Below are 26,874 nucleotides of genomic sequence, written 5' to 3' on the forward strand. Positions count from 1 at the left end.
GGCTAAATAACCACTTGTTAGGTGTTAGGTATACTATATAGAAGTTTTTTGTTGTTGTTGTTGTTGTTAGATAGGGAGTGTACTGAATGGCCTCTTATATTCTTTCTGATTCTGGGATTCCATGAAAGAATGAGAAAATGCAATTTGATTACAACATGTACCACTGGATAAAATATCTATATTATTGAGATTACATACCTATCAAAAATGTACTCTGTACACTTTAATAAAGTATCTAAAGTCATTGATTTTATTGCTCTTTGCTCTTGGATATTTTTTCCTGAAAATTACTGGTCCTTTTTTTTCATATTTTTTTTTCCTATGCCATATCAGCAAAACTCTGGCTTGGAATCCATCTTGGAAGATATTTGTGAGTTTTTGTCCTTCCCCTTTTAGGTTCCATTAAAATCTTGATTTATTTAATTAAGCTTGATTTATTACAAAATAAATATCTATATATGACAAAAATATATAACAGTATTTAAAATATGTGCATTTGTGAAAATTGTGTTTAAAAGTGTTCCTTTTCCCTTTGTGTTTCCTGGTCATTATAACTAAGATGCTGCCTACTCGTCATTGTTCTGTCATCTAGCTTTTCTAGTATAAACCAAAGCAGTTATGAGAGTAAGACTGGAGTAGAAAATGAGGAGAGTTATATAGTGGAAAGTGCACAGAAATTTGGAGGAAAATAAACCTTCCTGGGTTTAAATCCCACCTCTGATATCATAGGCAGTTATTAATCTTCTCTGAACCTTACTTTCCTCTTCTGTAAAATGGACATAATAATTATAGAATCTACATCACAAGATTGTTGTAAGAATCAAATGTGGTTATAAATATGTAAGAAAAGTGCTACATATTTGTAAATATCAGCTATCATTGGAAGAAGAGAGTCAGCAATAGATGTTACTGCTCTAACATTGTAATAGGTAGGGTGGCCCTATAGTCACAGCCTAAATCAAGATTTAAATGAGTATTTAATTTGTTGATTATTAACAAGGCTGGGTGAGGCTAGATCAACACTGGCCTTAATAACTCCTAGGCTTGGAAGGGACCTTAGTGGTACAATTCTCTTATTTTACAGATAAAGAAACCAGGAGACTAACTCCATTGCTGATGCACACACAGAGAAAAACATGGGCTTGGATCCAAAGCTCTTTCCAATACAATATGTTGGAAACTTTATATTAACGTTGCAATCTGTCATCAGCTAGGGTAACACTACACAATATGTTGGCCAAGAAAATCTGCTTGGAATAGTCAATATTCATGAAACACTTTCATACTGAACATTCATTCTTCATGGTTATTGAAAAAGAACTAAGAACCAGAGAACCAGAAATTCTTTTACATATGCCATTCTCACTTCCACCAGGGAGAGAGGGATTTCCCATATTTGCTTTCCGCTGCCCAATCAACTATGTCTTTTCTGCACTGTATGGTCGTTGTCAGGAGCCACGTCTAACTGACTTTGGAGAACCAATTAACTGTTCACTGAAAGTGACAATTACTAAAAATCAGGCTTGATTTCCTTGGACTATACACTTAAAGCTGTGTATGTATGCTTTCTTTCCTTTCCCTGAAGTGTCTGCTTATTAAAACATTTTCCAGTGCACTCTTGACCTTGCTCATCTCATCAATTTTCAGAAACAAAAAAGTGAGCAAGAGAAAGATGAGAAACTTCAATTCCCAGGATTCACTGCGCTCTTAGCACAGGCGCTACTGGGAGGCACCCACCTAGTAAACAGTTTGGGAGACTCTGGGGTTCCAGCTATGGATCCTGGCTGGGGGTGCAGGAAGTGGGAGGCGCACAGCTCGTGGGTAGCGGTGTCCATATGAAATGATTGCTTAGCCCTCCAAGTACGCACCAGGGGAAGAAAAGGTAGCCCAGCCAGGTGCTAAGCTGAGAGCATGAAAATGGAGGAGGGCTGCAAATGAAGATGCAGCAGCAACAGCCGCAGCCTCAGCCTCAGCAGCCGCAGCAAGTGGCAACAGAGCAATAGAGCTTTTGGCCTGACGGCTACTCTTTCCGCAGTATTACTGTTCCTTCATTATCGTGGGGGTCATGTAACTGCGGCTGCAGCAGGCTCCCACTATCTTCTCTCTCTCTCTCTCTCTCTCTCTCTCTCTCTCTCTCTCTCTCTCTCTCTCTCTCTCTCTCTCTCTCTCTCTCTCTCTTTCTCTCTTTCTCTCTCTCTTTCTTTCCTCTTTACACGCCTAACTCCTGTATGCTACGAGCGACAAGATGAAGAAGCAGTTCAATCGGATGCGACAGCTTGCCAACCAGACTGTAGGCAGGTAAGGTCAACACTAGTCTTCCTGCCCTCCCCTGGCTCCAGGAATGGACCCTTCCTGAAAATCTGGCTCTTGTCCCTGGATGATGGCGTCTGTTGTGGGCCCCCCACCCTTCCCTACTCTTTTCTTTTGGTTTCATCTGCTTATGTCCATCACCTTGAGTTTGCATTTCCCACGCTCCTTGGCTAGTAAGCCCCTCTTTGTCCCCTCTCTGGTGCTCTGATGCTATATGGTTTTGCTTACATTTACCAAAGAAACTGTGACGCACTATCTACCTTGATCCGCTATTGCCCGTCTTCTTAGAGACCCTCTTTGCTCTTCTAGTCATTTATCTTCCTTTTGTCTGCACAAATCTCCAGGACAGCATTTCTTGAGTACAGGTGTCTGCTCTGAATGTGGAAGTCCCACTTCGAGTAATTGAGCCAGGGTAATTCCCTAAAGATGCCTCTCTTGCTCAAGGTGAATGGGTTTGAGAGGGGTGGAGGCTCTCTTGCATAGAATTTAGGCTTGATTACTAGGTCCAGAGACACTAATAGGCCTACTTATATTTATTGGACAGTCCTGAACCTGTTCATACTGCAAGGTTTGGGATTTGTTGGAGGGGGGTGTTAAAGTTGTTTTTATGATATTATAATGTCAGATCATTTTCCTGGCATTGCATCCCAAGGATACCATAGTAGAGAGGGAGGATGCTGATGGAATGGTGCTATTGTGAGACAAATTTGACTTTCTTAATTTAAGAATACATTCAAGGAGTGGGAAGGAGAATATGTTGCAATAGTAGAGGAGCTACTTAGTGGATAGATAAGAAAGGGATTCTAGCAAGGTGGGAAAATGAAAATTTAGCAAATTCTAGCTTAATAAAGCTAGATAAAATAAAGCTAAAATAAGCAATAAACCTTACACAAAAACCTGTAAGAAGTGAGAAGAGGGTAGGAGAAGAGGAAAACTGTGGTAAAATTGGTAAAAATTAAACTTAGCAGAATGTGGCTTCTAAGTTGTTTTAAGAAATATCAACATCTTCCACATTACATAATGACACTGGTAGTGTTTTTCACCTAATATGGGCACTCCTTGAGGAAAGGATTGGTAAATTAATTAATAAAGGTTTCTTATAGATTCCTATAGGAATCACGCATTTGTACAGGAAGCTATTCAGTTACAGCTGAAGTAAGCTGACATAGAGAGTTGCTTAGTATAAGGAATTAAGTAAATAGAGGACAGTCAGCTGTCCACAGCAATTATTCTAAATCTAAATTTATATACCTATTAAGTATATAAAGCTAGGGGCATGCTAAGATGTGATATATACTATCAGTTATGTCAATTTGTGATGACAATGAAAATAAAAACTCATTCCTTTCTTTCCTTTTTTTCCTTTCTTCCTTTATACAAAAGTAATTTGTAATGTCAAATTTCCACTAATTTCACTAATTTCCACTAATTTCCACTAATTTCCACTATTCACATTCAGTGCTTATTTGTTAATCATTTTACAGTGTTCAAGTCACTGAGCATGGTAATAGGATACTGAGTGAATGAAATAACACTTGTCTTCAAGGAGCTGGCATTCTACCAGGATAGGGAAACAGGACAATTACTTGAGAAATTAATATGTCAATGGATCTGGAGTCTCATGAGTAATCAATGTGGATATTCCTTCCAGTGGCAAAGATCACAACCTATTTATGTCTATTCATTATTCTATGTGATTCTTTTCTGAGCTTTCACATCCATCCTCCAAAGAGAATCCATCCAAAATCCTGAAATATGATTTCATGGTCTCTAGACATTATATGGTTACAGTATATAGTTTAACAGGGGCTGATCATCTGTTATCTCTTGTTTGTGCTATATGTCTTCCTTTTCCTTTTCTAATAATGTAACTGATAACCATATTTTATGACACTCGTTTTGTGCCATTCATCTTGGGCATTATGTTGTTGATGATTTTTAACATCATTTTAAGTCACAATTGCTGATCTGCTCAAAAAGAGAGTTTGCTCACTGAGAGTTCCCTATGTCAAAGAAATCCTAGATCTGCATCAAAAAAATATCTCTTGTACTTTAGGTGATTCTCAATGTTCATTCTTTGAAGAATATAGTATTTCTTGATTTTTGGCCATATAATATTTCCAGAAGAATACTGATATCCAAAAGAGTAGTGTGATTCAAGTTGTTCAAAGCTGATAATCTTCCAGGATAATTTCATTGTCAATCTACAGCAGCAGGTTTTCATTTTTTTTTTTTTTGTTTTGCTTTTGTCACAATATTCTTTGCTGTGGATAACTGGAGCTTACTGCATTTTTAATTTGGTAATATTTCAGACACTTGAAAGTCACAGAAATAAAATTTACTTTCAATAAGGTTACCTTCTTGAGGTTTTTTGGGGGGGTAACTTCAAAGTCTGACAGGTTTTGAGGTTAGTATACATATGTATTAGGTAAGTTTTGTTTCTCTTGTGAATACTATGCTTTCTAGTATGTCCTACTTATGCAGAGTAAAATTTATGTTAAAATTATTTATATATTCTATTTTAGCAGTAATAACATAAAATCCAAAATGTTGCAGCACAAATAGTGTGCTTCCCTTGAGAATCCCAATCTATGTGTTGTTCAGTCATAATAAATAAATAATAACTTAGATGATAAATGTGAAGGAGAGCTATGTTGAGAACAAGGCTAGGGTTAAATTGTATTATTTGGTACACAGCAAATGCTTCTATCAGTCCTACTCTTATTGAGCACTATTACTTGTATGTACTACATCTTGTTTAACTACTTCTTTGCTATCACAAAAAAGTGTTGCTATAAATAACTAATGAATTAAGTAAGGCATACCAAAAAAAAGGATAACAATATAATATTTATAAAATCAGTTACATGAAAATTATAAAAGGGATCATAAACAATAAAAATTCTGTGAGAATCACAAAAAGCCTAAAGATGGAAAACATGAACATATAATATTCAAATCCAGAACTGAATGTTCAAAGTAGATAGGTAAGAAAGAGAATCAATAAAACAAATTAGATAAATAAATATTTCTTAGGAAAAAGAAAAAGAAAAAAATACTGAGAAAAGAATTTGGAAGGGAGAAAAGGAAGAAGGAAACTGAATTAACCATTCAATTGAAGGGGCAGAAAAAAAGAAGGGAAGAATTTGATAAATAAAAGAAAGAAAAGGAAATCAATAAGTAAAACTTCAAAGCTAAGGAAAACGTTGAAAAATGGAAGCAAGGAAAAGGAAGAGAATGTTATGGGATGAATGGTGCATGAGTATTAATTAAACAAACAATGAGAGAAAGAAAATACTGTTTTGTAAGAAAGGAAACAAAAAATAATTATAAATATCAGATTCAAATAGTGGAAATAAAAAAATGAACTCTAATAATTTTAAATATGAATAGATAAAACAGTTCCATAAAACAAAAGGTAATGCCTAGTGAGATGAGGAAACAAAATTCTATAGTCTGTTGTTTACAAGAATCAGATCTAGAGATCAAATATCAATATCAAATGCTGAAAATAATATCAAAACATTCAAGAGAAAATTTTAATTTTTTCAAATATTTCTTTCTTAAGATAAATTTTTATTGATTTCATTTTAAACAGTACATAGGTTCTCCTATATTTCCTAAATCAAACTTTTTTTTAAAAAAGGAAAGAAGAGAGAAAGTTTATTAACATATCAAAGATGTGAAAAAGTTAAAAATATAGCACATTTGTGGAACTCCCACTTTGGAAAAGAGATAAGATAGGGATGCTTTTCCCTTTGGAACCTAGTTTATTAACTGCAATTTTTCAACCTTCATTTTTAATTCTTTTGTGTCTGTTCTTTTTATTGTTGTCTTTATTGCATTATTTTCTTGTCTCTGCTTACTTCATTTTTCATTGCTTCATGTAAACCTTTCCATAATTCTTTGTATTCGTCAATTTTTTCATTCCTTATAATACAGTACTATTCTATTACATTTACATGCAATAATTTGTTTAGCTATTCCTAATTCTATGCTATCATAAAAACTACTGCTATAATTATTTGAAGAACTTTTATCTTTTATTGTTTCTGGAAATATGTTATCCAAGCTCTTTTAGGGGAACTGTTAGATAGTTCAGTGGTTCTTAAGTAATCTCTCCTTAATTTGTTTTCCAGATCAATTTTTAAAGTGAAATGCTTTACAAGTTTTTATCCAGTTAACTTTGTTTTTAATGTTCCTTTGACATATAATATCTTTGAGTCATTGATTTCTATTTGGTCCATTCTAATATTGAAGGAACTTGTTGCTTGATAAGGTTCTGTATTTCCTGTGACTTGCTATTTATTCTTTTTCTAATTCATTCTTTCATAGCTCTGATGTCTTTTAAGATTTTTCCACTATCATTTCAATTTCACTTATTTAAAAAATAATTTTTAAAAACTCTTATTTAGGATCTTTAGTTGAAATTATACTGTTTGTGTTTTTCTTTGAAGCTTTATGTGTAGATGTTTTGCAGTCTTTTTCTTCTTCTCAGGTGATGTCTTGAACATCCTTTTACCACAAATTTAGGTGATTTTTAAAATTTCCTTATTCTTCTAGCCTATTTCTTGACTTATGACTTTATTTTAAGATCAAGCTGTGTGTACTTTTGGAGGGAATGTCTAACTGAGTTTTTATCTTCTTGGGTCCTGATACTATGTTTATGGGTACTGAGTGTTAAGTTCAGAATTTCAGGGACAGCTCACTGTTGTAACTTTTCAGTGCTCTGAAAATGGTCGGTCGGTGAGCTCATTTTCTGAATTAGCCTTGCTATCTCCCTTCTGCAAGCTACTTTGGATGATTTGGGTCTATGAAACACTTTTGGACTTGCATCTGATTGGAGTTCTTGTAGATGCTACATCATTATTAGGCACCTGGAAAAGTCTGCAGATTCAAGAGTAACACAATTGCAGTTTCCCTTTTGGCCTAAGAATCCCTGCACTAGTTATTCTATTGTAGGCAATTGGTTGCAAGTTGGAACTGTAAAATGTGGAAGCAATGAAAGCAACAACAGCAGATAAAGTTTTAAATAAAAATTTTTTAAAGATATAGCTTTGCTACTTGCAAAGAAGATAGAACAATTGCATGCTAGGGCAATCTCAGTTTGCTTCTTTTATGCCTGTAGTGGGCAACTTCCTCTACTCAAATATCCAAAGCCCCTCAGGACTCAAACTTATGTGATTTATAAAGAACCCACAGGACCCCAATGGGAGATGGTTCATTTATCAATAAAGAATAATAAAGTGAGAATATTAAATTTTGCCTAATAAGAAATGAGGAGTGAGGGGCATGAATTAGGAAATTTAACCCTATTGGTCCTATTACAGCAAGAAATTGATGTAGAAGGAATGTTCGATTTCTATATTTGGTATATATTCATCCTAGTGGCCTGGAATCATAACAATCAAACCAGCTCACAAATTTAGATCCTCATTCTACTGCTGACACCAGAGACACACCTCTGAATTTGTTCTGGATTATTATATGGTCCATAGCCTGTGACCACTTCTAATCCTGGATCCTATATGGGTTTTCTCCTCAGTTCATAAAGGATCTGTAAATTGGTTAGTGAAGGACAGCACAATCTTCTGAAATTTTTTCCTGCATACTATAGAAGTTTAAGTCCCACTCTGTTGTCAACTGCTTTTGCCATGTGGCATGGCTTTGGCCCTATTTAAGTCCCTACACTAAAATGTAGATGATTTCTAGCTAGATTGTTTCCCAAGTGATGGAATAGGAAAAAAAAATGATGATAATTTTTTTTACCTTGGAGATATCAATTAGGATGTAGCCTAGTGCATTTTTGGAATCTATATGGAGGAGTTGAATGAGAGCTTGACAATGCTTCTTTCGGCTACTCCACCATCTTGGATCATTTTTAAATTATTTTGTGGTTTTTGCATTGATTTACATGGTTATAGTCATTTTTTATCTTGTTTGCTTAACTCTTCCTACTTAATTCTGTAACAGACTGCATAAAACCTTCCAGTCTTTTCTGTTTTGATCACTTCTTATAACAAAATTATATTCCATTACATGGATGTATCACAATTTAAAAAAGCCATTTTCCAATCATTATATGCCTACTTTATACCATTTCTTTACTATCACAAAATGTGCTGCTATATAATTTTTAGTAGATTTTCTTCTTCTCAATGTCCTTCTTGGGATTTAAACCTAATGGTAGAATCTTGGGGTCGAAGATATAGATATTTTTCATCATTATATTTATACAATTCCAGTTGTTTTCTATAATAATATATTACACCAATAAAGCACTAGAGTACATATCATCTTGCTACTCTTCCAGCACTGACTACTCCCATCTTTTGTCATCTTTTTTGTTCTTGAACTACTCTTTATTTAGAATTTGAAGTCTCCATTTGGTTGTATGTCTTTCATTTGTGGTTCTAAACTGATTGCAATTTTTAGTGTGTTGTATGGTCTTGTTAAAGTATGTGTTTATTTAAGTTTCTGCATTTTAAACTTGCATTATCTCTATACCATAATACATGGTCAATTTCTGTAAAATTGTAGTTCTAATAAGTATGTTCTTTAACAGTCCCATTTAGAAAGTACCATGTCTTTTATCTCTAGTTTTTCCAGAAATTTTTTCAATTCTATTTTTTCCCTTTTGTTCAATTTTCTATTATAGTTGTCTGAAACTAAGAAAGGAACATTAAAATTTCTTGATTTCATTGTATTACTATTTATTTTTTCTTTTAATTCTGACTATTTCCTTTATGAATTTAGATGCTAAGATGGATTTGGAGTATTTAAATTTGATATTGATGTTAGTTTGCTATGACTCCTTTTTAACATTATGTAGTTTCTTTGTTTATCCCTTTTTATGTTGTGGATTTTTGTTTTTGCTTTTTATGATAGCATAATTTTATTTTATTTTATTTATTTATTTATTTATTTTTAAATTTTTAAATAACTTTTTATTGATAGAACGCATGCCAGGGTAATTTATTACAGCATTATCCCTTGCATTCACTTCTGTTCCGATTTTTCCCCTCCCTCCCTCCATCCCTTCCCCCAGATGGCAAGCAGTCCTTTACATGTTGAATGGGTTGCAGTATATCCTAGATACAATATATGTGTGCAGAACCGAACAGTTTTCTTGTTGCACAAGGAGAATTGAATTCAGAAGGTATAAATAACCTGGGAAGAAAAACAAAAATGCAAGCAGTTTATATTCATTTCCCAGTGTTCTTTCTCTGGGTGTAGCTGCTTCTGTCCATCTTTGATCAATTAAGGCTCTCTTTATCGAAGAGGTCCACTTCCATCAGAATACATCCTCAAACAGTATCGTTGTTGAGGTATATAATGATCTCCTGGTTCTGCTCATTTCACTCAGCATCAGTTCATGTAAGTCTCGCCAGTCCTCTCTGTATTCATCCTGCTGGTCATTCCTTACAGAACAATAATATTCCATAACATTCATATACCAGAATTTACTCAACCATTCTCCAATTGATGGACATCCTTTCATTTTCCACTTCTAGCCACTACAAACAGGGCTGCCACAAACATTTTGGCACATACAGGTCCCTTTCCTTTCTTTAGTATCTCTTTGGGGTATAAGCCCAGTAGAAACACTGCTGGATCAAAGGGTATGCACAGTTTGGTAACTTTTTGAGGATAGTTCCAAATTGCTCTCCAGAATGGCTGGATGTGTTCACAATTCCACCAACCTGTTTTCCCACATCCCCTCCAACATTCCCCATTATCTTTCCCTGTCATTCTAGCCAATCTGACAGGTGTGTAGTGGTATCTCAGAGTTGTCTTAATTTGCATTTCTCTGATTAATAATGATTTGGAGCATATTTTCATATGTCTATCAATAGTTTCAATTTCTTCATCTGAGAATTATGTTCATATCCTTTGACCATTTATCAATTGGAGAATGGTTTGATTTCTTATAGATTAGAGTCAATTCTCTATATATTTTGGAAATGAGACCTTTATCAGAACCTTTGATTGTAAAAATGTTTTCCCAGTTTATTGTTTCCCTTCTAATCTTGTTTGCATTTGTTTTGTTTGTACAAAAACTTTTCAATTTGATATAATCAAAATTTTCTATTTTGTGGTCAATAGTGATCTCTAGTTCTTCTTTGGTCATAAATTCCTCCCTCTTCCACAGATCTGAGAGGTAAACTATCTTATGCTCTTCCAATTTATTTATCATCTCATTCTTTATGCCCAGATCATGAACCCATTTTGACCTTATCTTGGTGTACGGTGTTAAGTGTGGGTCAATGCCTAGTTTCTACCATACTAATTTCCAATTTTCCCAGCAATTTTTGTCAAATAATGCATTCTTATCCCAGAAACTGGTGTCTTTGGGTTTGTCAAACACTATATTATTAAAGTTATTGGCTGTTTTGTCCTTTGAACCTAACCTATTCCATTGATCAACTAGTCTATTTCTTAGCCAATACCAGATGGTTTTAGTAACTGCTGCTTTATGTGATAGCATAATTTTAATGTCTATTACTTGATGTAATTACAGTTTTTTAAAGCTGTTTATTTTCATGTAGTTTTTTCTTTCCCTAGTTTTGCTTATTAGTTCCTTTTTATTTTTTCCTTTAATCTAATTTTCCCTTCATTTTCAGTTTTTCAATCATTTATCAGTATTGTCTGATTCTTTCTGATCTTATTTGTGGTTTTCTTGGAAAAGACACTCGAGTAGTTTGCCATTTCCTTCTTCAACTCATTTTAGAGATAAAGAAACTGAGATGGGGTTAAGTAACTTGCCCAGGGTCACACAGCTAATAAGTGTCTCAAGCCAGATTTGAACTCAAAAGATGAGTCTTCCTGACATCGTCTAACACTGTTCACTGTGCCACCTAGCTGCCCTACTAATTTCCTATTTATAAATTAAGTAAAATTCCTCCTCTTCTCCTTCCATTTAATTTTTGTTTGTTTTAAAATTCCATTTTGTGAATCCTTTTCTGAAATGATCTTGAGGTTTCATGAGTCATTGAATTTTACTTTTATTTCCTTATATGCATTTAGAAAAAAAAAATTCATAATGATCTAGGTCATTATTTTCTCCTTGTTCTCCTTGGTTGTTGTACTTTACCTTTTTTGTATATCTGTTGTCTTAGAGAATTTGAAAAGCAAATAATTTCTTCAATCTGGTTTTCTAGAAATTCTTTGAAATTTTGCAGGTTAGTCTGCATTTGGTTGCATTTTGAACTCCTTTGTACTTCAGATCACATTATTCAATCTCTTTCTGTGATTTTTAGTGTGTGTATTAATCTTGGATTTTAAATTTCGTTTCCTTTATAATTGAGGGTTGTTTAATAGTAGCTTTATATTTTCAAAATATATGCAAAAATATTTTTCAACATTCACCCTTAAAATTCCACACATTAAAGTTCCAAATATTTTCTCCCTCCATTTTATTTACTCCCTCTCCTAGACAGTAAGTAATCCAGTATATGTTAAACTTGTGCAATTCTTCTATACATATTTCCACAATTGCCATGCTACACAAGAAAAATCAGATTAAAAAGGAAAAAAGTGAGAAAGAAAACAAAATGCAGGTGAACAGCAACAAAAAGGTGAAAATATTATGTGGTGATCCACATTCAGTCCCCACAGTCCTCTTTCTGGAGGCAGATAGCTGTCTCCATCACAGATCTATTGGAATCATCTCATTGTTTAAAAGAGTCACATCTATCATACTCATGTTCCTCAGAATTGATCATTGCATAATTTTGTTTTTGTGTACAATGTTCTCTTTGTTCTACTCATTTCACTTAGCATCAATTCATGTACAAGTCTCTCCAGGCCTTTCTGAAATCATCCTTATGGTCATTTCTTATAAAACAATAATATTCCATAGCATTCATATACCATAACACATTCTCCAACTGATGGACATCCAGTCAGTTTTTAGGTCTTTCCACTACAAAAAAGGGCTGCTATAAACATTTTTCCACATATGGTTCCATTTCCCTTTTTTATGATTTTTTTGGGATACAGACCCCGTAGAGACACAGCTGGATCAAAGGATATGCACATTTTGAAAACCTTTGGGCATAGTTCTGTTATTGCTCTCCAGAATGGTTGGATCAGTTGATAACTCCACCAACAAGTGTCCCAGTTTTCCCACATTTCCTCCAACATTTATCATTATCTTTTCCTATCATCTTAGCCAAGCTGAGAGCTATGTAGTGGTACCTCAAGATTATCTTTATTTGCATTTCTTTGATCAATAGTGATTTAGAACATTTTTTCATATCACTAGAAATGATTTTAATTCCTTCATCTGAACATTGTTCATATCTTTTGATCATTTATCAATTGGAGAATGTATTGTATTCTTATAAATTTGAGTTAATTCTTTATATATTTTAGAAATGAGGTCTTTATCAGAATCCTTGGTTGTAAACATTTTTCTCAGTTTTCTGCTTTCCTTCTAATTTTTTATGTATTGGTTTTGTTTATATAAAAACTTTTGAACTCAATATAATCAAAATTATCAATTTTGGATTTCATGACATACTCTAGTTCTTCTTTGGCCACAAATTCCTTATTTGAAGACTTTTAATTTTGTTTTCTTGCAGAATCTATTGTTTGTCTATATATTTGTTCAATGTAACTACTATGTATCTTGAGGTTTCTAGCATAAGATCTTGGGATCTATCTGGGGCTTCTTAAAAGTGGCCCTTTGTTTTCTATTTTCAGAAATTCTGGGAAGTTTTCTTGTAATTTTTTTCTTTTGCTAGTCTATAAGAACAGGGATGCCATCAGGATACTGAGAGGTAGGTGTAGAAATAGCTCTAGGTTTCTGAAGTGGTGCATAGGAGATAAAAGAGGTAAGAGGATTCTCTAAATTGTTCTTTACATCTTGAGAGTTTCTCTTGTAAAAATCATGTATTATTTCCTTTAGACTTACTCTACCAACTTCTTATAACACTGGCAGGTTTGGCCCCCCCAGACAACAAATAGCTACTACTTTTCTTTAGGACTGTAAAGATGATATTAAGGTACTCCTAAGCCCTCACTGATTCATTCCCCTTATCAGTTGAACTCAACTAGCTTTTCCAAATAGATGTATGGAGAAGGCATACAGCAAGAACAATTGTCATTAAACAATTCCCATTCCCCACACCAGGACATCTTTATTTATTTATTTATTTTTGCACAAGTGTTCTGGGGAGAGTGGTATCAAACCTAAAAGACAAAATTAAACAAAAATTTGTTTAATTTGAGAACATGCATAAAGATATACTTTAAAAAGCCTAGTCCTGAAGGCTTTTTATGGCTTCCTCATAGACTTTCCCTTAAATGTATGTCTTTTGGATTCTAAGGATGAATGTCTTTCTATGGTTAGTAGTCAAAAAATTTCTCTGTCATAAGGGTTCACTGTAATGTCTGGACTAGCTCTCTGGAGAACCTCAGGATCAGCCTGTCTTAGTGGCGGAGTGAAAGAGGCTGGTTAAAGATGGAGTCTGGAATCTGGCTTCTTCTCTTATATCTGTGTCTATGGCTGACAGCTGTGGCTGAGAGAGCTGTGGTTGAGAGTCTTTTGTATCTGAGGCTCCCTTAATACCTTAGTACGATTACATCACTAGAGCACAGTGAGTTTGCCCAACCATTACATCACCATACTAAGTAGTAAGTATATGTTTAACTATAAATACCTTGTTGACCTAGATTTAAGTACACCTTTTCAGAGTTCCGCTCTCTGCAATTCACAGTTTTTGAAGCCACTAATAACTTTGGATGACTGTATCTTCATATATATCTGCATCGATTTCCTTTATTTTTGGCTGCTAGCATTCTGAAGGGTGCTGCTACCATCATAAATTGAATCAGATTATTACTAGCATCTATAATGACTGATGAATCTCCTGGGACACTCCTATTTGTTCTATTTAAATCTGTTTTAATTAATTTTAATTAATTAATTAAATCCATTACAACTTAATTAATTAAAATAAATCTATTTAAATATCTGTTCCTATTTAAAATCAGGGAAGAATAAATAAAAAAGAAATGGTATATGTGCTCATGTACAGATGGCATCTAGGTGGGAGATAAGGCAGCCACTCTTTCTATCACACAGCACCTCACAAGAATTCTTGTTTCATTTACTACCAAAAAGGAAAAGATATTGAGAGATTACTGGATTGTCACTATACTATACAAATTCATTTTCAACCCAACAGCTTACAAAATAAATCTTTCTATGGTATCCAGTCCTTTATAGTCTTCCCATGGTCGCAAATTATTTGATTTATATTTTTTTCAATATAAACTTCAAAACTCTTCAGTCACATGCAAATGGGATGATGGGCCATAATGTTCTTTCACGATCATTAGCTCTTCTTCACACAACTGTTCTTAGTACAGTCATTTGAAGGGCAGTTCTCTAGCTGATCCTTAAAAAAATATGCATCTTTCCTTAATATTTTATTTGAAACTATATTTCTTTGCAAATTTGACTTTTTAAAAATCAGTCTTTCATAAATGTTCTTTTTCTGATCTTTTAGAAACTGAACGGTTTACATATGAAAGAAACTATGTCTTATGTAGTAAATAGAACTAAATATAATGTAGGCATTATTGTATTTCATGTACACATAGAAAATTGCTTTTTCCCTTTTTATTAATTTTTAAAAATTTTTTTATTTTTTGCAGTTACATGTAAAAACAATTCTTACATTTTTTCTTTTTAATTTTGAGTTAAATTATCTCCCTTTTTTCCCACATGCTTCATTGGGAAGGCAAGCAATTTTATATAACATATATACAGTGATGCAGGACATATTTTTATATTAATCATGTTGTAAAAGAAAACACAAACCAAAAGAAAAGGAAAAAAAGTAAAAGAAAGTTCAAAGTATGCTTCAGTCTGCTAGGTTCCATAAGTACTTTCTCTAGAGATGAATAACATTTTTCATCAAAAATCCTTTGGAATTGTATTAGATCATTGTATTACTGAGAATATCTAATTTACAGTAGATCATCATACCAATATTGCTGTTACTATGTATAATGTTCTCCTGGTTCTGCTCACTTTACTTTATATCAGTTCATTTAAGTCTTTTCAGGTTTTTCTGAGAACATCCTGCTCATCATTTCTTACAGCACAACAATATTCCATCACAGTCATCTACTACAACTTGTTTTGTCACTCCCCCATTGATGGGCATCCCTGAATTTTTAATATTTTGTCACCATAGAAAAAAGATCTCTTATAAGCATTTTTGTATATATAAGTCCTTTTCATTTTTTTCTTTGATATCTTTAGGATATAGACCTAGTAGTGGTATTGTCAGAAATGCCAGTAAAAGGCACGCACAGTTTTAGAGTCCTTTGGGCAGCAGAGTTCCAAATTACTCTCCAGAATGATTAGACCAGTTTACAACTTTACCAACAATGAATTAGTGTCTTAATTTTTCCATATTGGCTCTAACATTTGTCATTTTCCTTTTCTGTCAAACTAGTCAATGTGATAGGTATGCGGTGATACTTCAGAGTTGTTTTAAAAAGTTGCATTACTTCAATCAATAGAGATTTGGAGTATTTTTATATGATTGTAGATCGATTGTAGATTGATTTCTTCTTTTAAAAACAACCTGTTCATGTCCTTTGACTATCAATTAGGGAATGACTTGCTTTCTTTTAATTTGACTTGTGTTCCACATAGGTTAACTAAGAAGACTTCTATCTGAAAATACTGCTGCAAAAACTTCCCAGCTTTCTGTCTTCCTTTTAACCCAGACCACATTTGTAGTCTGATCATTGAAGTGTGGATCTCAAGGCCCCAAAGAGGAGTAGAGAGCAAAGGGAACAGAGTTAAATTCTGTTGTAAATTTATGCAGTAAGATAAGGAGTGTTGAACAAAAAAAATCCCAAGAAGGTAGGTAGTAGGAGTAATCCAGGGTTAAAGTTTGGTAAGATATGATGAAAGAGCAAATGATTGGACAATATATAGAAACGAACTGCTTCAGTTCAATATTAGGAAAACTAGAAGCATAATTTATCATATCAATAGTGAAAACAACAAAAATAACAAGGTTATTTTAATAGGTGCAAAAAAATCTTTTGATAAAATACAAGAAGGCATTCTTTTTTATGTTTTAGAAAGCACAATAATAAATGGGTCTTTTAAAAAATGATAACTAATATCTATCTAAAACCAAAAGTAAGCACTATGTGGAATGGGGATAAACTTCCCCTTTTCCAGTAAGGTCAGAGAAGAATCTTAATGTCCATTATCACTATTTTTATTAAATATTATACTAGAATGCTAGCTATAACAATAAAACAAGAACAAGAAATCAATAGAATAAGAATAAGCAATGAAGAAAGTAAATCATAATTTGTTTTTGATAATGATATATTCTGTTGAGAGAATACTAAATTCAAAAAAAACTAAGCAAAACAATTACCTTTATATAATTGCAGAATATAAAATAAATCCATATTAACCATAAGAATTTCTATATATTACCAACAAAATCCAGCAGAAGAAACGATAGAAAGAGATTTCATTTAATTACAGTGAGTATAAAATACTTGGTAGCCTACAGTCGAGGCATAGAGAGGAACCATGTGAGGAAATTATGAAACATTTCTCATAAGCACATTAAAGAAGAGATATAAATAATTGGAGAATATTAATTACTCATGGATAGGCCAAGCCAATATAACAAAAATGACAATATTGCCTAAATTCACTTATTCAATACCATACCAATCAAACTACCAAAGAAGTATTTTATAGAGCTAGAAAAAAATATCAGATTTAATCTGGAGTAATAAAAGCCCCCAAACATCAAGATAATTAATGAAAAAGGTGAAGGAATGTGTCCTTGAATGTGGCCTAGCAGTATGAGTTCTCAAACTGTGATATAAAACTTTAATTATCAAAATAATTTGGTACTAGATAAGAAATAAAATGGCTGATCAATGGAATATATTAGGTTCTCAATCTCTTTCTCTCTCTTCCCCATGAGTGTGTGTATATGTGAGTGTATAAACATTTATATGTATATACACATGTAGATGTGGAGCGGGAGGGGAAGGGAGACTAAACAGCCATAGTAGTCTAATGTTTGATAAGCCCAAAGACTTGATAAAAAACAGCTGAGAAAATTGGAAAATAGTCTGGCAGAAACTGATCATAGACTGACATCTCATACCATATATCAAATCAAGATCAAAATAGGTATATGATTTAGACATGAACAGTGGATATCATAAACAAATTAGCAGAGCATGGAAGAAATTACCTGTAAGAGCTATGATTAGAGGAAGGGTTCAATACAAACCAAAAGACAGAGAGGTTCAGGTAAAGTGCATAATTTTTATTGCATAAAATTTTAAAAATATTTTTAAATTAAAAGAAAAGCAGGGAACTGGAAAAAATCTTTTTAAAATGTCTTTGATAAAAATTTCATTTCTAAAATAGAAATCTGAGTTAAATTTATAAAAATAATAATTATTCCCCATGGTCATCTGGGCATTTGAATGACCCATTATTATTTTTTTAAATAACTTTTTATTTACAAGTTATATGCATGGGTAATTTTATAACAATGACAATTACCAAACATTTTGTTCCAGTTTTTCCCCTCATTTCCCCCATTCCCTCCCCTAGATGGCAGGATGATCAGTAGATATTAAATATATTAAAGTATAAATTAAATACAAAATAAGTATACATGACCAAACCATTATTTTGCTGTACAAAAAGAATAGGACTCTGAAATAGTGTACAATTAGTTTGTGAAGGAAATCCAAAATGTGGGCAGGCAAAAATATAGGGATTGGGAATTCAATGTAATGGTTCTTAGTCATCTCCCAGAGTTCTTTCGCTGGGTGTAGCTGGTTCAGCTCATTACTGCTCCATTGAAACTGATTTGATTCATCTCATTGCTGAAGATGGCCAGGTCCATCAGAATTGATGATCATATTGTATTGTTGTTGAAGTACATAATTATCTCCTGGCCCTGCTCCTTTCACTCAGCATCAGTTCGTGTAAGTCTCTCCAGGCCTTTCTGAAATCATCCTGTTTGACCCATTACTTTTTAAGAAAAATGTTTCTAACAGATATTTCTATACTGAATATTCATTATCCCCAAACAATTTGAAATGAAAAACTCTCAAAATTCATATAGCTGATCAAACAAATTAAAAATAAGTGGGAAGTATATTCCATACCTATTTTCCTGTCTATAACTGAAGTTGTATCAAAGATATTTAAGAAAGTTGACAGCAGCTAAATTTGCTTTTATCTACATTCATTAGATTCATGAATATTAACCAATAGTAACTAATAAAAGAATAACAATATTTCAAAACCATTTCTAAGTTTCATTAAATATAATGAATAGAATTAAATTGCAATAATAACAGTTGTGGGCATTTATATAGTGATTTAAAGCTTAGACAATGAGGGAGGGAGAGAGAGAAATAGAGAGAGAGAGAGAGATGTTCTGTTTTGAATATCATATTTTAGGAAGAAAATTCTAAAGTTATAGTTAAAAAGAAGACAATTAGAATAGTGTTGGGCCTTGAGATCAAGTCATATGAGAATTTTTTGAAGGAATTTGGGCTATTTAAAGCTTAGAGTTGCATATAGAGAAGGCATGATAGTTATCTTCAAGTATTGAAAAGACTATCAAGTAAAAGAATAATAACTCTTGTTGTGATGGTCACAAAAAGTAAGAATCATGAATAGAAATTACAGATTTATGCTTGATGTAAGGAAAAGCTTCCTAATACTTAGAATTGTATAAAAGTGGAAGATGCACTCTCAAGTGGTGGTATCCTCACTGAAGATCTTCAAGCAAAGAATGAGTACCATTTTGGGAATCTTGTGAAAGAATTCTTGGTCAACTCTCTTTTACATGTTGTTAATTTTACTTGTAGTGGTAGATTTTGGTGGATGGGTTTCCCATGAAAGTCAGAAAAAGAGAGAAGACGTCTCTCTAAATATTCTTTTGTTTGATAAAGTGTTCCTATTTCCACATAAGTATAAATATATGTAAAATTAAACTAATATGAATAAAAATAACTAATGTCTAATTGTTATATGTACATGTAATATACAATTTAGAACAAGATAAAAAGAAATACAAATATTTGAATAATTAGTCTCTTTAATTTCCCAGTTCTAGATGGCACTTCCAGGGCAAAGAGGAGTACTTGTGGTCGCAAATGAATAGAGGTCCTGGTTTCAGTTTTAAAGGATGAGAGAGTAGAGTCTCTAGTTCCTGCTTTCAGTCCCAGGGTGGAGAGGGTAGCTCTTGTGATCACAAAGGAGCACTAGTATCCTTTCTGAGGGAAGACCACTGTGGGGTACAACCTTTCCCTAAAAGCTTACAGACCTCCAGAACTAGCTATAAAAACAATAGGGGAAAAAGGCCTGAAGCACAAAAGAGTGACTCCTCCTTTCCGGTTGGAACAGAGCACAAATCTAACTTAAAACCTGAAATCAAGGAATGAAAAAGAATCTGACTATGGAAGCTCAAGATACAAACCGTTAATAAAATAATAAAGTAAAATCATTAAGCACATTATCAAAGTAAAAATGCAGATTAGACAAAAGACCAACTAGAAGTGCTAAAGAAAGATTTTTAAAAAGCAAAAAGAAAAATTATTTAAAAACTCAAATCACAGCAATAAATGAAAAATTGGGGAAAGAAATGTATGAAAACTGTAAGAAAACTATAAAAAGAGAATTAATATTCTGGTAAAAGGACACAAAAATACCTAAGAAAATGACTGCTTAAAAAGAATTAGCCAGATAGTAACAGGAGATACAAAATCTCATTGAAGAAAATAATTCCTTAAAAATTAGAATTGGATAATTGGAATGACTCCATGAAACATCAAGAAACAATTAAACAAAGTTAAAAGAACAAAAAATAATAGAAAACAATGTGAAAATATCATCAGAAAAACAATTGACCTGGAAAAGAGACTAAAGAAAAATAATTTAAGAATTGTTCGACTGTAACCAAGAAAAAGGGGTCTAGACATCATATTTCAAAAAATTATAAGGGAAAACTGCCTGGATATTTTAGAGCCAGAGGATAAAATAGAAAATTAAAGAATTCACTGATCATTTCTTAAAAGAATTCCCAAAATTAAAATTCCCAAGAATATTACAGTAAAATTCCAGAAGGAAAAAATACTGAAAGCAGCCAGAAAGAGACTATTCAAATATTAAGGCACTTCTAGAGTAAGCAGCTACAATGAGAAAGGAGAGAAGTTGGAAAATAATATTCTGAAAGGCAGAGGAACTAAGATTAAAGTCAGGAAGAACCTACCCAGCCAAACTGAATATAATCCTTCAGAAGGAAAAATCAATATTTAATGAAACAGAAAACTTTCAAGCATTCCACGTGAAAAGACAAGAACTAAATTGATAATTTGACATTCAAACACAAGACTTAAGAAACATAAAAAGGTACATGATAAAGAAATCATAAGGGACTTAATAAGGCTAAACTGTTTACATACCTATATGGGAAGATGATACATGTAACTCCAAAGAAAACTTACTCAACATATGGGCAGTTAGAAGGAATATACATGGACAGAGGGAATGATTAGGAGTCAATTATGTTGGGATGATCTAAGAAAAACCTGAAGGGTTGAGAAAAAGGAATGCATTGAGAGAAGAAAAATTATATCATGTAAAAAAGGCATTCAAGGAAGAACTTTCATAATGGAGGAGAAAATGAGAGATAACCTCATTTTCATTTTAATTGATTCAAAGATGGAAGAAAATATGTGTATATGTTTAAAAATCTCTTACACAAAAGGGAAATAAAAGAGAAGTGGCATAAGTTAAAAGGGTAGGGAGGGTAGATTAAGGGAGATGATGGTCAAAAGCAAAAGAAGCTTTTGAGGAGAACAGGGTAAAAAGAGAGAAAAAGATAAAGAGAAGAGAATAGGGTAGCCATAAATACACAATTAATAATCATAATAGTGAATCTGAATGGGATGAAGTCACATAAAACAGAAGTAGGATCATTATTAGAAATTTTCATTAAATTCATACATAAAGCAGAATAGATAAGAAACTAAAATCCACCAACATGTTGTTCATAAGAAACACATTTGAAATAGAAAAAAAAAAAAAAAAAAAAAAACTTACACCTAGTTAAAATAAGGAGTTGAAGCAGAATCTATTATGTTCAGCTGAGGTTAAAAAAAAAAAAAAGCAGGAATCTCAGACAAAGCAAAAGCAAAAATAGACCTAATTAAATGAGGTAATCAGGGAAATTACATTTAGCTAAAAGGTGCTGTAGACAATGAAGTAACATCAGTACTAAAAATATATGTACCAAATGGCATAACATCCAAATACTTAAAGAAAAAGATAATTGAATTAACAGGCAGAAATAGACAGTGGATATCTACCTCATCTACCCTTTCTCAAGACTAAATAAATCTAACCAATCACTCCACCCCATCAATATAGCGCCAGACAGGAGGATTCCTAGGGGCCTCAGGACAACATTAGTGCAGCACCAGGTAAATAGCCAGTGTCTGCAGCACCTAGCAGAAGCCTAAGATAGTGTGCCTTTCACTTTGGGAGCAGAGCTCAAATTTATAAGAAAGAAAAAAAGATCAAAATGAAAGATGAGCAAACACACACACACACACACACACACACACACACACACGACTTTGACCATAGAATTATTATGGTGACAGAGAAGAACAACACACAAACTCAGAAGAGTTACAATAGTGTCAAAACACCTATGGACAAAAGCTCAAAGAAAATTGGGAAGTAATCTTCTGCTCAGAAAGAACTCATGTAACTTAAAAAGAAACTTAAAACTCATATAAGTAGAAGAAAAATTAGTAAAAGAAATCGAGTATTGCAAAATAATTATGAAAAAGAGTCAATAGCTTAGAAAAAAAATAATTGCTTTTAAAAAGGAAATTGGCCAAATGAAAAAGATCTAAAAATTCCAATGAAGAAAACAACTTCCTACAAAGTACAACTGGACAAATGGAAAAGAAAGTATAAAAGCTAACTGGCGAAAACAACTCCTTTAAAGATAGAATTGGGCAAGTAGAAACTGATGACTCTATGAAATATCAAGAATCAATAAAACAAATTCAAAAGAATGAAAAAAAAAAAGAAAATATATAAAAGACCTCTTTGGAAAAACAACTGAACTAGAAAATAGATCCAGGAAAGACAATGTGAGAATTATTCAACTATCTGAAAGCCATAATCAAAAGAAAGACCTGTATAACATCTTCAAGAAATTATCAAAAACTACCCTGATATTCTGGAACCAGAACATAAAATAGGGTTTGAAAGAATCAATTACATCAGGAAAAAGATCCAAAAATAAAAACTATAAGGAACATTAATAGACAAATTATAGAACTATCAGATCAAGGAATAAGATATGAACAGATAGTTTTTAGATGAAAAAAAAAAAAAAACTACCTATAGGCATGAAAAAATGCCTGAGATACCATCTCAGACCTATAAGAATGGCTAATGTGACAAAACACAAGAAAAATGTTAAGTGTTAGACAGGATGTAGAAAAATTGGGATACTAATTCATTGTTGGTGGAGTTGTGAATTAATCCAATCATTATGAAAAGCAATTTGAAACCATGCCCAAAGGGCAACCAAATTGTGCATACCCTTTGATCCAGCAACAACACTAGTGAGTCTGCATGCCAAAGAAACAATTAAAAAAAGGAAAAGAACCTACATGTGCAAAAATATTAATAGCCCTTTTCATTGTAGCAAAATATTGGTAATTGAGGGGATGCCCATCAATTAGGGAATGGCTGAACAACTTATTATTTGTGAATGTAATAGAATACTATTATGCAAAAAGAAATGATGAGCAGGCAGATTTCATAAAAACCTAGAAAGATTTGTATGAATGTGAAATGAGCAGAAATAGAAAAACATTGTACACAGTATCAGCAATATTATGTGATGATTAACTATGAATGACTCAGCTCTTTTCAGCAACAAATGATCCAAATGAACCAGCACAAAGGAGTCATGAAGAAAAATATTATTCACATCTAGATAAAGAAGTGATAGATGCAGATAGATATTTTTCATTTACTTTTTCATGTGTTTTTCTTTTGATCTCATTCTTTCACAACTATGACTAGTATGAAAATATGATTTACATGATAATAGATCCAAAATCTAATTGTCTACCATTTTAGGAAGGGAAGAGAAAAGAGGAAGGAGGAAAATTTGGAACTCAAAATCTTATAAAATAAATTCTAAAAATTGTCTTGAGATGTAATTATGGGGAAAAAAATGAAATACCATTTTTTAAAAAAGAATTGGATAGGGATAGTCTAGGACTACCACAGTTTAAGAAGAACTTAAGTTGGAGAGTGTCCAGAAAGTAGGATGATGAAGGCCTTGACTATATACTATATAAGAATTCATTGGAATAACTGGGAAAATTTAGACAGGAAAGACAAAATATTGAGGAGAGAGGAGGAGAAATAAATTTACTATGTTTGAAAATATCTGAAGGTCTATCAAGTAGAAGAGGGAGAAATTAGATTTGCTCTGTTTAACCTCAGGGAATAGAATCAAGACAATGTGTAGAAGTTGAAAAAAAGAACAAGGTAGGGCTTATTTCAGGGGAAAAAAAAACCTACTTCAGAGTGGGCTACTTCAAGAGGTAGTTTGTTTCCCTTCCTTGGAAGTCTTCAAACAGGCTAGATGACCATTTATCAAGTACAATTTGTTGTTTGTACTTTGTTCTCTAAGAAGACCATAACATTAGGGAAGTAATGCCAGGATAACATGAAAGTAAATTAGACTCCAGCCAGGGAGGGTTATGCAAAGTTACCAGCCTCACTTTCTTCTCAAGAGTCATCTGGGTCCAGATCAAGATAAAATAACTGGAGATGGCTCTGGGTTCAGTGCAATACTTTAGCTTTTTTAAACTAACATCTTCAACAAGTGTCACTCAGTTTGACGGAGGCAACTCAGTGATTAAGGCTATATAAGAAAGACATTAGGCAAAGAATGGCATTTTTTACCTACTCAAAAAAAGAAGTCAATCTGGGAGGGGAACATTCTTAGGATTTCTAACCAAAGCAGAAGCATGTACCTTCATTTTGCGGCAATTGAGGCCCAAACAAATTGAAGCCTGGGACTTTTAGTTGGATAATTGTGTAGAGGCCAATATTTTAAATTTAAGACATTTAAGGTTTAAAGAAAGAATTTAACCCATGAACCCCAGATACCTTAGAAGGTTTCAGGAATCAAAATATACATTTTTTTTGGGCGGAGCAATCATAGGAAGGGAAAGGAAAAAGGAAAAAAATAGAACCAGGAGAACACAGCAATAGCAATGTCCTGTGATGATCAATTATGATTGGTTTTGCTCTTCTCAGCAATAGTAGGATGCAAGACAATTCCAAAAGACTCATGATGGAAAATTCTATCCACATCCAGAGAAAGAACTGATGAAATAGAAATGTAGATTGAAGCATAGTGTTTTCACTGTTTTTTTCATGGTTTTTTTTTTTCCTTTAGTTTCTTTTTTCACAGCATGACTAAAAAGGAAAAGTGTTTTACATGATTGCACATATATAACCTATATCAAATTGCTTGCCATCTTGGAGGGGGGAAGGCAGGGATTTGAAACTAAAAATTTTATTTTAAAAAATGAATGTTAAAAATTATCTTTACATGTATTGAAAAAATAAAATACCATTAAAAAAGAAAAGAAATACTTTTTAAAAGAACATAAATAGATTTCATAAAGAAAGATAACATTTTAGTTGATAGTTATATGAAGTAGAGTAGAAATCTTTAGATCAAATTATGCTTCTAATACTTACTAGTAGTCTGATAGTAGATAAATCATTTATTCCTTCTGAGCCTCAGCCAATGATTGTAAAGATGAATTTCAGTCTTTGTGGAAGAAGTTCCAAGACTAATGGAATCATATTTCTTTGATTGAATAAGTTGCATTTTCTTCCTTTGTTACCACTGCAGTTAGTCTATCCTTAATTTTATGGTTTTTTAATATTCAGATGCCTAGCAAGCATCTTCTGAGTGATTTTCCAGTGTGGGAATTTTCTATCCAATTATTTTGAACCCTTAATGTTCAACTGGAAGATGCCCTTTATAGTCTTGAAGTACTGCTTATCTACTTTGTTCTCTTAAAGTCAAAAATTTCTCATAGCTGCTGTTTCCTTAATTCTAATCTGCAGAATGTAATTGATCTGGTTTTAATTTTAATTTCTCAACTGATGTTCTCTCTCTCTTTCTTTTTCTCTCTCTCTCCAGGGCAGAAAAGACTGAAGTTCTAAATGAAGACCTTCTTCAGGTAAGATAGTTCTTTGAATAATTACCTTACCTTAACTGAACATTATTCAATACTTCTCTCCTTCCCCCTCAACATTGAACTTTTTGTTAAATATTTCTCAAAATATTCTCATAAGAATACTATATATTACATGCATTATACATTTATATGAAATATATCATCATAGTTATATAAGAATATTCATTATTATTTCTGAATTATTTAGATACATAGACATAGATCTTAAAGATATAAAGAACTTCATGATTATCAATCTGCCTTTACATAGAGTATTATTAACTTTCTTTTATAAATAAAATATCTCTGACCTTTATAAATGAGCTGCCTATGAGATTTAATCACTTGAACATGCTATTCTTGTGCTTGAAATCATAGTGTCATAGGACTTAAAGCTTGAAGGGACCTTAGAGATCAGAGACTTGGAGCTGGATTCTGTCAAAGTTTATTGTTGTTGGTTGTAAACAACTCATACTTGAGAAAAAATCCTTTCTACAACATCTCCCTAAAGTTGTTCTTTAGACTATACTTGAAAGGGACAGTTATAATACATGCAAAGACATCCACTTCCAATTTTGGATAATTCTAATTGTTAAGAGAGTTTTTTCTTCTTAAATGTGTGTGTGGGAGTGTCTTCCATCCATATTTAGTGCCTCACACCTCTCACAGAGATGTGGAGAAATTAATCTCTGGGCTGGTTCAATCATTTCAGTGAGCCTTCATACTGACATGTTCCAGAGTAGGACCACCATCAAGGAGTTACAATCTTGACTCTCTCAGGGTGTTAGATATTTCTCTGTTATAGAGGAATTCACTCCCTCTACTCAAAATTTTAGCTTTCAGTCCCCCACTAATTTACTTCTACTCACAAACCAACCACTCTTATGATGATATTTTAAAATATTAAACATAACTATTTACTTAGCACTAAGGAAAAATATGATATCATATGTACTCATATGAAAGCAAATACAGGATTAATAAATACTTCAAAATCCAAATATAAACCTGAGTCACAGTGTCCCACTAATACATTCAGTAGGAGTGCATTTGGGTGTGAGAATATGAAAATTTGGAAATTTTAGGACACAGGACTGAGAAAAAACAATGTGCTTTAGCTAAGTCACAATTCTGAAACCATAAAGTTCAGTGTTATTTTTCTTTCTTTAGAAATGTTACCAAAAGTTCTTTGATGAACAAATTTCTGTGTTGAACTGATAC

The 26,874-nt window shown here is 32.8% G+C and overlaps 1 protein-coding gene across 3 annotated transcripts in view; it reads left to right on the forward strand.

Annotated features, from left to right (window-relative positions):
• Positions 1-2,192: 2,192 nt before the first annotated feature.
• Positions 2,193-26,874, forward strand: part of ARHGAP44 (Rho GTPase activating protein 44) — a 176,024-nt gene continuing 151,342 nt past the window's right edge. The window contains exons 1-2 of one of the 3 annotated variants that reach the window (XM_051995581.1): positions 2,193-2,298; positions 25,617-25,656. In XM_051995581.1, coding sequence (XP_051851541.1) covers positions 2,246-2,298; positions 25,617-25,656 — 93 coding nt within the window. In that variant the 5' untranslated portion in view covers positions 2,193-2,245. The remainder of the gene's footprint in view (positions 2,299-25,616; positions 25,657-26,874) is intronic. The other 2 variants (XM_051995580.1, XM_051995579.1) reach the window with 2 other exon arrangements.

This window comes from Antechinus flavipes, chromosome 4 (genome assembly GCF_016432865.1).
Source record: "Antechinus flavipes isolate AdamAnt ecotype Samford, QLD, Australia chromosome 4, AdamAnt_v2, whole genome shotgun sequence".
In the NCBI taxonomy this organism is placed as follows: Eukaryota; Metazoa; Chordata; class Mammalia; order Dasyuromorphia; family Dasyuridae; genus Antechinus; species Antechinus flavipes.